Consider the following 15,586-nt stretch of genomic DNA (forward strand, 5'->3'; position numbering starts at 1 on the left):
AAGACAGACATGAAAAGATACTCAACATCATGTGGGACTAGGGAAAATGGAGATTAAAACCACAATGAGATATTCAGCAATAAAAAGGAATGAACAACTGGTACTTACAACATAAATGATTCGCAAACATACAATATTAAGTGAAAGAAACCAGACTCGAAAAGTGCTGTGTGATTCCATACATGTGACATTCTGAAAAACGCAAGTGAATAAGGGCAGAAAACCAGATCAGTGAGGGGTTGGGGGTAGAGCTTGATGGCAGAGTGGCCTAGGTGAGGTTCAGGGGAGATGGGACTATTCACAGTCAGTCATGGTGATGACTACACAACTGGATGTGTTTGTCAAGCTCATAGCACTATACACCAAAAACAGTGAATTTTACTGTATGTAAACTGGACCTCGCATCACCAGATTGTCAACACTGAAATCAGACTGATTATATTCTTTGCAGCCAAAGATGGAGAAGCTCTATACAGTCGACAAAAACAAGACTGGGAGCTGACTATGGCTCAGATCATGAACTCCTTATTGCTCAATACAGACTTAAATTGAAGAAAGTAGGGAAAATTACTAGACTTTTCAGGTATGACCTAAATCAAATCCCTTACATATACAGTAGAAGTGAGTAACAGATTCAAGGGATTAGATCTGACAGAGAGCCTGATGAACTATGAACAGAGGTTTGGGACATTGTACGGGAGACAGTGAACAAGACCATCCCCATGAAAAAGAAAGGCAAAAAGGCAAAATGGTTGTCTGAGGAGACCTTACAAAAAGCTGAGAAAAGAAGAGAAGCCAAAAGCAAAGGAGAAAAGGAAAGATATTCCCATTTGAATGCAGAGTTCCAAAGAATAGCAAGGAGAGATAAGAAAGCCTTCCTCACCCTCTTACACTGTTGGTGGGAATGCAAATTAGTACAGCCACTATGGAAAACAGTGTGGAGATTCCTTAAAAAGCTGGAAATAGAACTGCCATATGACCCAGCAATCCCACTTCTGGGCATACACACCAAGGAAACCAGATCTGAAAGAGACACCTGCACCCCAATGTTCATCGCAGCACTGTTTATCATAGCCAGGACATGGAAGCAACCTAGATGCCCATCAGCAGACGAATGGATGAGGAAGCTGTGATACATATATACCATGGAATATTACTCAGCCATTAAAAAGAATTGATTTGAATCAGTTCTAATGAGATGGATGAGACTGGAACCCATTATACAGAGTGAAGTAAGCCAGAAAGATAAAGACTATTACAGTATACTAATACATATATATGGAATTTAGAAAGATGGTAACGATAACCCTATATGCAAAACAGAAAAAGAGACTCAGATGTATAGAACAGACTTGTGGACTCTGGGAGAAGGCGAGGGTGGGATGTTTCAAGAGAACAGCATTGAAACATGTATATTATCTAGGGTGAAACAGATCACCAGCCCAGGTTGGGTGCATGAGACAAGTGCTTGGGCCTGGTGCACTGGGAAGACCCAGAGGGATCGGGTGGAGAGGGAGGTGGGAGGGGGGACCGGGATGGGGAATACATGTAAATCCATGGCTAATTCATTTCAATGTATGACAAAAACTACTGTAATTAGTTTAGCCTCCAACTAATAAAAATAAATGGAAAAAAAAAAAAAAAAGAAAGCCTTCCTCAGCGATCAATGCAAAGAAATAGAGGAAAACAACAGAATAGGAAAGACTAGAGATCTCTTCAAAAAAATTAGCGATACCAAGGGAACACTTAATGCAAAGATGGGCATGATAAAGAACAGAAATGGTATGGACCTAACAGAAGCAGGAGATATTAAGAAGAGGTGGCAAGAATACACAGAAGAACTATACAAAAAAGATCTTCACGACCTGGATAATCACAATGGTATGATCACTCAACCTAGAGCCAGACATCCTGGAATGCGAAGTCAAGCGGGCCTTAGGAAGCATCACTACAAACAAAGCTAGTGGAGGTGACGGAATTCCAGTTGAGCTATTTCAACTCCTGAAAGATGATGCTGTGGAAGTGCTGCACTCAATATGCCAGCAAATTTGGAAAACTCAGCAGTGGCCACAGGACTAGAAAAGGTCAGTTTTCATTCCAAACCCAAAGAAAGGCAATGCCAAAGAATGTTCAGTTGCACTCATCTCACAGGCTAGCAAAGTCATGCTCAAAATTCTCTAAGCCAGGCTTCAGCAGTATGTGACGTTCAAGCTGGTTTTAGAAAAGGCAGAGGAACCAGAGTTCAAATTGCCAAATCTGTTGGATCATCAAAAAAGCAACAGAGTTCCAGAAAACTGTTTACTTCTGCTTTATTGATTATGCCACAGTTTGATCACAACAAACTGGAAAATTCTTCAAGAGATGGAATGCCAGATGCCTGACCTGCCTCCTGAGAAATCTGTATGCAGGTCAAGAAGCAAGAGTTAGAACTGGACATGGAACAACAGACTGGTTCTAAATTGGGGAAGGAGTACATCAAGGCTGTATATTGTCACCGTGCTTATTTAACTTATATGCAGAGTACATGATGAGAAATGCTGGGCTGGATGAAGCACAAGCTGGAATCAAGATTGTCAGGAGAAACATCAATAAACTCAGATATGCAGATGACACCACCCTTATGACAGAAAGTGAAGAACTAAAGAGCCTCTTGATGAAAGTGAAAAAGGAGAGTGAGAAACTTGGCTTAATACTCAACATTCAGAAAACTAAGATCATGGCACCTGGTCCTATCACTTCACGGCAAATAGATGGGGAAACAATGGAAAGAGAGAGAGACTTTATTTTCCTGGGCTCCAGAATCACTGTAGATGGTCACTGCAGCCATGACATTAAAAGACTCTTGTTCCTTAGAAGAAACGCTATGACCAACCTAGACAGCATGTGACAGAAAGTGAAGACGAACTAAAGAGCCTCTTGATGAAAGTGAAAGAGGAGAGTGAAAAAGTTGCCTTAAAGTTCAACCGTCAGAAAACTAAAATCATGGCATCCAGTCCCATCACTTCATGAAAAATAGATGGGGAAACAGTGGAAACAGTGGCTGACTTTATTTTTTGGGGCTCCAAAATCACTGCAGATGGTGACTGCAGTCATGAAATTAAAAGATGCTTACTCCTTGGAAGGAAAGTTATGACCAACCTAGACAGCATTTTAAAAAGCAGAGACATTACTTTGCTAACAAAGGTCCATCTAGTCAAGGTTATTGTTTTTCCAGTGGTCATGCATGGATGTGAGAGCTGGACTATATAAAGAAAGCTGAGCACTGAAGAATTGATGCTTTTGAACTGTGGTGTTGGAGAAGACTCTTGAGAGTCCCTTGGACTGCAAGGAGATCCAACCAGTCCATCCTAAAGGAAATCAGTCCTGAATATTCACTGGAAGGACTGATGCTGAAGCTGAAACTCCAATACTTTGGCCACCTGATGTGAAGAACTGACTCACTGGAAAAGACCCTGATCCTGGGAAAGATTGAAAGCAGGAAGAGAAGGGGAAGACACAGAATGAGATGAGATGGTTGGATGGCATCACCAACGCTATGGACATGACTTTGAGCAAGCTCCGGGAGTTGGTGATAGACAGGAAAGCCTGGCATGCTGCAGCCTATGGGGTTGCAAAGAGTCAGATACAACTGAGCGACGGAACTGATTTATCTGAAACTGGACCTTAATAAGAACAAATGAGAACAATAAAATACTTTAAAAACAACACTTTGTTTGATGTGTGGAGAATGGGGGGGGGGGCAAGGGAAGAAGGAAGAGTGAATTTGGTCTTCAGGCTACTGCAGTGTTATAGTGCAAAACAGTGGTGACTTTGGATGTTGGCAACAGAACTGTAGACGAGGCGGCTGAATATAAGATCAGCTTCCCTTGTGGCTCAGCTGGTAAAGTATCTGCCTGCAATGTGGGAGACCTGGGTTCGACCCCTGGGTTGGGGAAATCCCCTGGAGAAGGGAAAGGCTACCCACTCCAGTGTTCTGGCCTGGAGAATTCCATGGACTGTATATAGTCCATGGGGTCAAAAGGGTCAGACAGGACTGAGTGACTTTCACTTTCACTTTCAAGGTTGTATCAAAAATAAACTCAAAATGGATTAAAGATCTAAATGTAAGACCAGAAACTATAAAACTCCTAGAGAAGAACATAGGCAAAACATTCTCCGATAAAAATCACAGCAGGATCCTCTATGACCCACCTCCCAGAATATTGGAAATAAAAGCAAAAATAAACAAATGGGACCTAATGAAACTTAAAAGCTTTTGCACAACAAAGGAAACTATAAGCAAGGTGAAAAGACAGCCCTCAGATTGGGAGAAAATAATAGCAAAGGAAGCAACAAAGAAAGGATTAATCTCAAAAATATACAAGCAACTCCTCCAGCTCAATTCCAGAAAAATAAATGACCCAATCAAAAAATGGGCCAAAGAACTAAACAGACATTTCTCCAAGGAAGACATACAGATGGCTAACAAACACATGAAAAGATGCTCAACATCACTCATTATCAGAGAAATGCAAATCAAAACCACAATGAGGTACCATTACACGCCAGTCAGGATGGCTGCTATCCAAAAGTCTACAAGCAATAGATGCTGGAGAGGGTGTGGAGAAAAGGGAACCCTCTTACACTGTTGGTGGGAATGCAAACTAGTACAGCTGTTATGGAGAACAGTGTGGAGATTTCTTAAAAAGCTGGAAATAGAATTGCCATATGACCCAGCAATCCCACTTCTGGGCATACACACCAAGGAAACCAGATCTGAAAGAGATACCTGCACCCCAGCGTTCATCGCAGCACTGTTTATCATAGCCAGGACATGGAAGCAACCTAGATGTCCATCAGCAGACTAATGGATAAGGAAGCTGTGGTACATATACACCATGGAATATTACTCAGCCATTAAAAAGAATTCACTTGAATCAGTTCTAATGAGATGGATGAGACTGGAGCCCATTATGCAGAGTGAAGTAAGCAAGAAAGATAAAGACCAATACAGTATACTAACACATATATATGGAATTTAGAAAGATGGTAACGATAATCCTATATGCAAAACAGAAAAAGAGACACAGATGTACAGAACAGACTTTTGGACACTGTGGGAGAAGGCGAGGGTGGGATGTTTTGAGACAACAGCATCGAAACATGTATATTATCAAAGGTGAAACAGATTATCAGCCCAGGTTGGATGCATGAGACAAGTGCTCGGGCCTGGTGCACTGGGAAGACCCAGAGGGATCGGGTGGAGAGGGAGGTGGGTGGGGGGATCGGGATGGGGAACATGTGTAAATCCATGGCTGATTAATGTCAATGTATGACAAAAACCACTACAATACTGTAAAGTAATTAGCCTCCAACTAATAAAAATAAATGGAAGAAAAAAAAAAGAGAGATGGCAACTGATAATGGAATAAATGTGGAGGATGAGGGAGAAGTATCAGGGCTGGTCCCCAGGTGTCTGGGTGGATGAGCTGCTCTGAGTTTTGGTGCAGAATTTCTCGTCATTCCGGGGTGCTCTGTCACGCCTCTGTATGTTCATGTAGACTTCTCTCTTTCAGGAACAGCTGCTTCATTGACTCCCTCCCATTCATCTGTCAAGAATCAGCTCAGAATCGCAAACTTGGGTGGTAAGCCTCTCCTTTGTGTTTATAGATCACCTTGTGAATATTCCTACTGCACTGTGAAGCCACTGTCAGTGTATTAATAAAAAACATTCTAAGGAAACGGCAATTTATTTGGAAGGAACTAATTGTAACAATATCATATAACCAGGACTTTTTGAACCCAGTAATAGACAGATTATCACAGCAGGTTTATTATTATATTTATGAAGTCCACACTAATATAATGAATGTAAACACAGGACAACATATTACTGCCACTAGGATGCAAATAAAAGTCAGGGGCTCAATGAGCAACCATTTCCACAACTGTCCTTTACAGTGAAAGCCAGTGTCGTTCAGTGAGAATAGCCATGGCCTTGGGTTGGAAGATGCTGCTGTAAATCTGGGCTCTGCTGTCCACTGATGGGGTGACCCTCAGCAACTGATTTTACCTCTGTATCAGCTTCTCAGCATACGAATTTGAGAGTACATAATGAAAGAATGGGACTTTGAAGATTAAATGAATTTATATGAGGGAAAGTGACCAGCGCAGGAGCTGGCACATGTTATGCAGTAATAAATGCAGGTTGACTTTGAGAGCACTGGGAAGTGAATAAGACTGGCCTTTAGTCACAGGAGGTCAACACAAAAGTCAGGCCCTATATTCTATGCCTTGTGTGTGTGCTCAGTCACTTCAGTCGTGTCCGACGCTTTCTGACCCTACGCTCTGTAGCCCGCCAGGCTCCTCTGGCCATGGGGTTCTCCAGGCAACAATACTGAAGTGGGTTGCCATGCCCTCCTCCAGGGGACCTTCCAGACCCAGGAACCCAACCCATGCCCCTTATACCTCCTGCACTGGCAGACGGCTTCCTCACCACTAGCACCACCTTTCTAATCCTTGTGTTCTAAGAGCTTTTAAGTCTCTGTGAAAACCTGTTCTAAGTAAGGTTACTGCATAGACTGCAGTGCAAATGAGTTCTAACAGCAGAGGGTACAATCATGCGCTGTAACAAGTTTAATGTAAACGTTCTGAGCACATGTAAGCCTTTTTAGCTACTAAACTATTAGAACGATTCATAAGTATAGAAAGATAATGATAAGTTAAATGTTCCCATCAAAACCAACCTACCTTTAACTGTCGTGATAAATTAGGAATTGTTAAATCTCTTACCTTTTGGGTAGATGTCTTTTAGAGGGACTTCTCCTGGGGGCAAAATCCTGACTATCTGATTAGTATCCAAGAGAGTCACACAATTGCTCTGTTTTGCGGTTCCACTTTTCTTCTTTCCTCCATAGAATGTTGTATCAGTGACTCTTGATTTACTCAAAGATGATGGCCTTTTCCAAGAATAAACTTCACTAGGTGACTAAAAGAAAAAGGAAAGATTCAAGTACTGAAGTACTATAAACTACACTCACAACTTTTACAGTGCAGCCCTTTAAACAGATGCCAGTGGTAAACTTATATTTCACAAATATAAGAAAATCAAAGTATTCTTTAACCTTTCTTAATGCAGAAGATAGTTCCTTTATTGATAATCATAATTTTCAGACAAGTGTAAAGTATACAGCATATTTTTTATTTTGAAATGAATTATAACTAAAACGAGGGAATATAACAGTATAGTTGGGCTTCCCAGGTGGCCTTAGTGGTAAAGAAGCTGCCTGCCAACTCAGGCAACATAAGAGACCTGGATTCTATCCTCAGGTCGGGAAGATTACCAGGAAGAGGGCATGACAACCCACCTCAGTATTCTTGCCTGGAGAATCCCATGGACAGAGGAGCCTGGTGGGCTACAGTCCATAAGGTTGCAAAGAGTTGGACGCGACTGAAGAGACTTAGCACAACAGTATCAGTTCAGTTCAGTTGTTTAGTCGTGTCTGACTCTTTGCGACCCATGGACTGCAGCACACCAGGCGTCCCTGTCCATCACCAGCTCCCGGAGTTGCTTCAATTCATGTTCATTGAGTTAGTGATGCCATCCAACCATCTCATCCTCTGTTGTCCCCTTCTCTTCCTGACTTTAACCTTTCTTAGCATCAGGAACTTTTCCAATGAGTCAGTTCTTCACATCAGGTGGCCAAAGTACTGGAGTTTCATCTTCAGTATCAGTCCTTCCAATGAATATTTAGGACTGATTTCCTTCAGGATGGACTGGTTGGATCTCCTTGCAGTCCAAGGGACTCTCAAGAGTCTTCTACAACAATACAGGTCAAAAGCATCAATTCTTCGGCCCTCAGCTTTCTTTATAGTCCGAGCTCTCACATCCATACATGACCAATGTAAAAACCATAGCCTTGACTAGACGGACTTTTGTTGGCAAAGTAATGTCTCTGCTTTTTAATATGCTGTCTAGGTCGGTCATAACTTTTCTTCCAAGGAGCAAGCGTCTTTTAACTTTATAGCTGCAATTACCATCTGCGGTGATTTTGGAGTCCAAGAAAATAAAGTCTCTCATTGTTTCCATTGTTTCCCCATCTATTTGCCATGAAGTGATGGGACTGGATGAGATGATCGTAGTTTTTGAATGTTGAGTATTAAGCCAGCTTTTTCACTCTCCTCTTTATTTTCATCAAGAGGCTCTTTAGTTCTTAATTTTCTGCCATAAGGGTGGTGTCATCTGCATATCTGAGGTTATTGATATTTCTCCCGGCAATCTTGATTCCAGCATGTGCTTCATCAAGCCTGGCATTCCACATGATGTACTCTGCATATAAGTTAAATAAGCAGGGTGACAATACACGGCCTTGATGTACTCCTTTCCCAATTTGGAACCAGTCTGTTGTTCCATGTCCAGTTCTTACTCTTGTTTCTTGACCTGCATACAGATTTCTCAGGAGGCAGGTAAGGTGGTCTGGTATTCCCATCTCTTTAAGAATTTTCTATAGTTTTTTGTGATCAAACTGTGGTGTAGTCAATAAAGCAGATGTTTTTCTGGAACTCTGTCACTTTTTTGATGAACTAACAGATGTTGGCAATTTGATCTCTGGTTCCACTGCCTTTTCTAAACCCAGCTTGAACATCTCGAAGTTCATGGTTTATGTACTGTGGAAGCCTGGCTTGGAGAATTTTGAGCATGACTTTGCTAGCGTGTGAGATGAGTGCAATTGTGGGGTAGTTTGACCATTCTTTGGCATTGCCTTTCTTTGGGACTGGAATGAAAACTGACCTTTTCCAGTCCTGTGGCCACTGCTGAGTTTTCCAAATTTGCTGGCATATTGAGTGCAGCACTTTCACAGCATCATGTTTTAGGATTTGAAATAGCTCAACTGGAATTCCATCACCTCCACTAGCTTTGTTTGTAGTGATGCTTCCTAAGGCCCACTATGACTTCGCATTCCAGGATGTCTGGCTCTAGGTGAGTGACCACACCATCATGATTATCTGGGTCGTGAAGATCTTTTCTGTACAGTTCTTCTGTGTATTCTTGCCACCTCTTCTTAATATCTTCTGCTCCTGTTAGGCCCATACCATTTCTGTCCTTTATTGTGCCCATCTTTGCATGAAATGTTCCCTTGGCATCTCTAATTTTCTCAAAGAGATCTCTAGTCTTTCCCATTCTATTATTGTCCTCTGTTTCTTTGCATTGATTGCTGAGGAAGGCCTTCTTATTTCTCCATCCTAGTCTTTGAAACTCTGCATTCAAATGGTATATCTTTCCTTTTCTCCTTTGTGTTTCGCTTCTCTTCTTTTCTCAGCTTTTTTAAGTCCTCCTCAGACAGCCATCTTGCCTTTTGCATTTCTTTTCCATGGAGATGGTCTTGGTCACTGTCTCCCGTACAAGGTCCTGAACCTCCATCCATAGTTCATCAGGCACTCTGTCAGTCAGATCTAATGTCTTGAATCTTTTTGTCACTATTTGTCACTCTGGCACAACAGTATAGTTAATTTAAATAACTACAAGTAAATAAATAACTATTTTAAATGGAAAATGCTGAGTGCACCCACTATCTGGCATAAGGAAGAGTATTACCAGTATTTCTCAAGCCCCTTGGAGGCCCCCTTCCCAATCATGTCTCTTTCATCTCTCCGAGACGTTAACTCTTCCGGAATTTTTTATTTTTTTTTCTCTTGCTTTACTTAATTTTTTTTTCAAAACATATCTGTTTATTTGGTTGCGTGAGGTCTTACTGCTCCACTCGGGATCCTCTGCTGTGGTGAAAGGACTCTCCAGCTGTGCATGGGCTCAAGAGCTCACGGGTTCAAGAGCTCTAAGGCATGTGGGGTCTCATTTCCCCGACCAGGGCTCGAACCCTCATCCACTACATCGCAAGGCAGATTCTTAATCACTGGGCCGCCAGGCAAGTCCCGCTTGCTTTACTGTAAATTTTTTACCATATATCTTTATCCTTCTGTACCCTAAAATCAAAGATATTCTCCTATGCATTTGCTAAACATTTTGAGTTTTTTCCTTCACTTTTAATTCCTTAATCCCTAAGGAAATATTTTTGTAAGTGGTATGAGGCTGTGACCCATGCTCATCTTTTTTTGCCCATGGAGAGTAACTGTCCAAATTCATTAACCTTTGCCTACTGATGAGCACTGGTATCAGAAATCAGTTCCATGTATGTATGGATCCATCTGTTTCTAGGCAATGCATTCTGTTCTACTGTATATTTTTCTACTCCTATGGCCAATACTACATGGTCTTAGTTATTAAGGTTTTATAATAAGCCTTGAAATTTAGTAGGGCAATATCTCTGCCTTTTACTCTGGTTCTTCTTCAGAAAGGTCTCATGGTTGCCCTTTCACTTCCATAAAACTGTGACAGTTGATTTGCACTGCATCCTTGTCCTGGCCCTTAGTTCCTCAGTAATGTCTGACTCTTTGTGAACCCCTAGACTGCAGACCACCAGGCTCCTCTGTCTACCTATTCTCCAGGCAAGAATACTGGAGTGGGTTGCTATTTCCTTCTCCAGGGGATCTACCTAACCCAGGGATCCAACTCGCATTTCTAGCATCTCCTGCATTGGCAGGCGGATTCTTTATCACTGAGTTAGTGGGACTAATTAACCACTGAGTTAGTGGGACTTTCTTATGCATAATACTTGGTATTGTGGGTATTAATTTTTTTTTTAATTTTAGCTATTCTAATAGGCAGTAGGGTAGTAGTACTATCTCATCATGGTTTTAATTTGCATTTCCCTAATGACTAATGAACATCTTTTTTTTTTTTTTTTTTTGTTCAGGCACATTCCACTTTATTTCACTGCCCAGGAAACCAACTTTCCCTAAGGCTCTGGTTACTCAGGAACCAAATGGAGGCCTGAATAGTGCTGTCTTCTTGTAGATGATTTCAGTAACTACTATTTTATCTCCAGAGCTCACTGGCACTTCAGTTCACAAGGATGCTGCTGTTGCTGCTAAGTCACTTCAGTCGTGTCCGACTCTGTGCGACCCCATAGATGGCAGCCCACCAGGCTCCCCCGTTCCTGGGATTCTCCAGGCAGGAACACTGGAGTGGGTTGCCATTTCCTTCTCCTGAACATCTTTTTATATACTCAATTACCATCCATTTATCCTTAGTAAAGAGTCTGTTCAAGTCTTTTGCCCATTTTTAAAAAAATACATTTATTTACCTCCAATTTAATTTTTATATCTACTTAAATACATTGAAAACCATGAGTCCACTCAGATACATCCAATTCCTAACCAACCACTGCAGGACTCATACTAGTTTTCTTTCCTGCTGCATCTGTAACTCCCTTCTCCAACAGTGAGAAACCTAAACTTCATTACCTTTAATATACTTGCCTTTTTGCTCAGTTCCACTGTATATGACTCAGCTCCTATCTCCACCACTAACTTCCTCTTCCAGGCAAATGCCCCCCACACTCTGCTTGGTCCTTATAGCCCGCACTGAACCACGTTCATGCTTCAGTGAAGTCTTCGCCTCACTGGGGCCCCCACATTCCACACCAGCCTGCCCCTTCATGGTGATGCCATCTTCATCCTGGCTGGACCTGATTCCCATCACCAGTTGTCCCTCCCTCCCCAACTATAGATATCTTTTTCACCTGCTCAGGTTCTGACCTCTGATACCTCACACAGGTCCTCCCTTTGCTCATTTCTTATACTAGATTATTTGTTTTGTCACTCTTAGGTTTTAAGAATCTTTATGTATTTTGGATACAAGTCCTTTGTTGGATATGTGATTTGCCATTATTTTCTCCCAGCCTGTAGACTGTTTTTTAATTCTCTTCACAGTGTCTTCTTACAGAGTGGAAGCTTTTAATTTTGATTAAATTCAATTTATTAAAATTTTTTAATGGATCATGTCTAAGATGCTCAGTACAATGTTTAGTAGAAGTGGTGGTAATGGGTATCCTTGTCTTACTCTTGATCTTAAAAGGAATGCTTTTAACATTTCACTTTTGAGGATTCACTATGACACCTGCTGTAGATTTTTGTGGCCATTTGGTAGTAGGATAAGAAAATTATAATAAGTTTGCAATAATTCAGGTGCCCCTGATAATGTAAAATGTTAATAAGAGACGGCATAACATAACATAACATATCCTTTTGTTGATAGTTTTATGAAGAATCAAACGAAAATCACATAAGGGCAGAAAGATACTGTGGTATAAAAAGACATGAGTTTGAGGGCCAGTCATTCTTGAGCTCAAATCACAGCTTCCTTACTCAATATCTTTGTGGCCTGGGGGAATAGATCCTCTCTGTTTTTATTTCATCATCTATAAAACCTTATGGAATTGTCATAAAAATTAATGATCATGTATGAAAGGGTTTAGAATAGTGCAATGCCTGGCTTGTATTGGGGTCTAAAAAATATGACTGCTCTCATAAAATGCTGAAAGTTTGTCTAACTGACTCTACTTCTTCATTAAACAAAAATTCATGAACATCTCCTATATGGTGGGTACTAAATACAGGGAATGTATTTAACATTTAACAAGGTCTCTAGCCTATAATCTACAAAGGATTTCTAGAGGGTCAATACAAACATTACCTTATACTCAGCTTTCTTACCTTTTTACAGTGACATTATATTTCTATGTCAATTTCTTCAATCAAAAGATCAATTTTTTAAAACAGTTCCACCTTCAGAAAAGCAGATCCAGTATTTTCTCTACTGACCCCAGCAGGCATTTGTAGCAAGCATACTAAACACAATTCTTCATTTAATCAAGCCTGCTGTATTCCAACAACATGTTTCATTTTCAGTTATATAATCCACAGCAAATGTTTTTTGCTTGATAATTAGGCAGACATATGGCAAAGTCCTAAGCCACATATTATCCACTGGGTTTTGGGTTTCAAAAGTCTTAAACCCTGAAGTACTCATCATTCATTAATCACATTAAAATTTTGAGATATGTGAGACTGGTATACTATTAAGCAGAGTCAATATTTTATCTTTAAGTGATTCTATCACTCCACCTAAAAGCTACAAAGAAAATTATGAAAATTAAATATTTAATCAAAACACACAGAGCTACATCTAAGGTTATTAGATGGCAACCTAGACTGAAATAACCTTTCTATTTTATCTTCTCACATTTCCATCAGGGGAAGATGGTGCCTGTTTTACTTGAAGTTGATTACAAACAGCCCCTTCTTTACAGATAATAGTTAATAATAGCAGAAGGATCCATTTAAAAGCAAATTAAATTGAGACTACCAGCATGTATAGTATAATCTGGATGCTGCAAAGATATAAATCAGAGCAAAACTCAGTGGAAAGTTAATGGTATTCATGAGTGTTGAAAATTTCATCTACAGTAATGAGGTTCAACATATTTCGCCCTAAAAGTTCTAGAAGAAATGTTATCTCGTTAGTCTCAAATTGTCCCTCTTGACAGGATATAAAGTGACTGTCAGTAGGTTACGTATATATCTGCCCCATGAACTCTCATGTATGAGGAATATTAGTTTTCCTTTACAAAATTATATAGTTGCATTACACTTGAAATGTTAATTTTTAAAAAGCAATGAACCCATATAGAATGCATTTTTAAATGACTGATCTGGAAAATGAATGTTGATCCTGAAATGTTTACCAAAAAATCATTACACTTTTAATTACCCTCAAATAGGCTTATAAAGCTTAGGCCAAAGTGACGGGAAGAAATAGTTATTCAATAATTTAAAAAATTTAAGCTTACCATGAGATCTGGGAAACCAACAACAACTATAGCATAACTATTCTTATCTGAGAGAATTCGGTTTGGAGAGTCAATCTTTTGTCCCACAGCTGAACTCAGATTTTCAGATGATAGTTGATTACTTGAAATTGTATGAGGTATGCTGTGGTCTGTTTCTGAAAAGTAACAGAGAAACATTAAACACCATATGCCCCTAAATTGCTCCAGGAATTAATTTTTGCAAGATTTCATTCTCACCAACTCAAACAGAAAAGCATAAATTAAAAAAGAGAAAATGCTTTCAATTACACTCATTGATTTTTGTCTGAGAAGACTCAGTTTTCAGATCTTGGTATCTTCTCATTTACGGAATTCAAATTTTTATTAGCAATCAAGATTAATATTAACAGTACTGCAGAAAGAGGTAAAACTGACCTGGTTGGTTAGCAATGGTATATTTTAGACTCTTTTCCTTAAGTACTTTTCACACCACCCCCAAAAACTGTGATGAATAAAGTAGAAATTCTGACGTTCTGTGTTAAAAAGAAACGATGCAATCCTAAAATAGACTTGGAACCTACATATATATAAACATTCTGACTTGTCAAAAATATGCAAAGACAGAACTTAAAAGATGATGGATTCTTCCTTATTGTTTCTAGGGCAGTGACTAAGTTTTCTCTTTGGTATAAAGTTAACATGTGTTGATATGACTGTATTTAAACAATCCTAGAGGACAGTATGTAATCAAGCAGGCGCCCGCACAGCCGCATACGTACAGAGCACAGTATTTACCTTGCATGACTCCAAACCCTGGGCTAGGAAGCTCCTCTTTCAACACATACAACTGGCAGACCCCACTGTCCTTAGATTCGATGTGTGCAGGTGTAGTTAAAAGGTACTTCCTGTAAACAAACAAAGCACCTAAAGTGAACGAACAGTTTTTTCTTTTCTCATAACTGTGAGACCAGCCTAGGAAAAATAAGAGTTTTTCCCTCCCAGGGCCTCTTTTTCATACTCTGAGTATAATTTGCCGTTTTAGAGTTTTATTGTGAATTTAAAAAATAGCTTCCTAATGCTGTATAAAGTTGTTGTTGCTCAGCGGCTAAGTCGTGTCTGACTCTCTGTGACCCCACGGACTGAAGAATGCCAGGCTCCCGTGTCCTCCACTATCTCCTGAAGTTTGCTCAGATTCATGTCCACTGAGCCAGTGATGCTATCTGACCATCTCATCCTCTGCTGCCCCCTCCTCCTTTTGCATAATAACAATGCAGTCATAAATGTGAACTAAAAACCTAACACTTCCTATAAGAGGAAAGTCTAGTAAAAAAAAAGAAAATTAAAAAAGCAACTCGAAACAGACACTCCATGCCATCATGGAGCCTGCTGTCAATATGACTGATCAGTCAGTAAGAGGGAACCCAGCCTCAGACCTGTGACCAGGTACCACCTTCCCTGTTGGCTCAGCAGTAAAGATCTGCCTGAAATGCAGGAGACAAGGATTTGAGCCCTGGGACAGGAAGAAGGAAATGACAGCCCACTCCAGCATTCTTGCCTGGGAGATCCCATGAACAGAGGAGCCTGGCAGGCTACAGTCCATGGGGTGACAAAGAGTGGGACACAACTTAGTGACTAAACAACAAGAAGGGACAGAAGCCCTCACTGCTGCAATTCCCTTGGTTTACTTATTTGTATAATTGCCAAAACAGGGATGTATAAATAGCCAGGAATCTTTTGCATCAGGACACTTCTGCTTGTCAGCAGAGGAGCAGAAAATCTGCATGTAGCCAGGAGAAGGGATGCATGAGGGAGCAGACCTCAAAACTTACTGTGCACCCTAGTTATGCCAAGTGCACAGAAAGTCCTTCCATCAAGAAGTA

The 15,586-nt window shown here is 40.4% G+C and overlaps 1 protein-coding gene across 1 annotated transcript in view; it reads right to left on the minus strand.

The window, feature by feature from the left end:
• Positions 1 to 15,586, minus strand: part of VWA8 (von Willebrand factor A domain containing 8) — a 367,424-nt gene that overhangs the window by 126,103 nt on the left and 225,735 nt on the right. Inside the window, exons 33-35 of the mRNA XM_070471177.1 lie at positions 14,502 to 14,611; positions 13,728 to 13,882; positions 6,772 to 6,967 (exon numbers count right to left, since the gene is read on the minus strand). Coding sequence (XP_070327278.1) covers positions 6,772 to 6,967; positions 13,728 to 13,882; positions 14,502 to 14,611 — 461 coding nt within the window. The remainder of the gene's footprint in view (positions 1 to 6,771; positions 6,968 to 13,727; positions 13,883 to 14,501; positions 14,612 to 15,586) is intronic.

This window comes from Odocoileus virginianus, chromosome 8 (assembly GCF_023699985.2).
Source record: "Odocoileus virginianus isolate 20LAN1187 ecotype Illinois chromosome 8, Ovbor_1.2, whole genome shotgun sequence".
Lineage (NCBI taxonomy): Eukaryota > Metazoa > Chordata > Mammalia > Artiodactyla > Cervidae > Odocoileus > Odocoileus virginianus.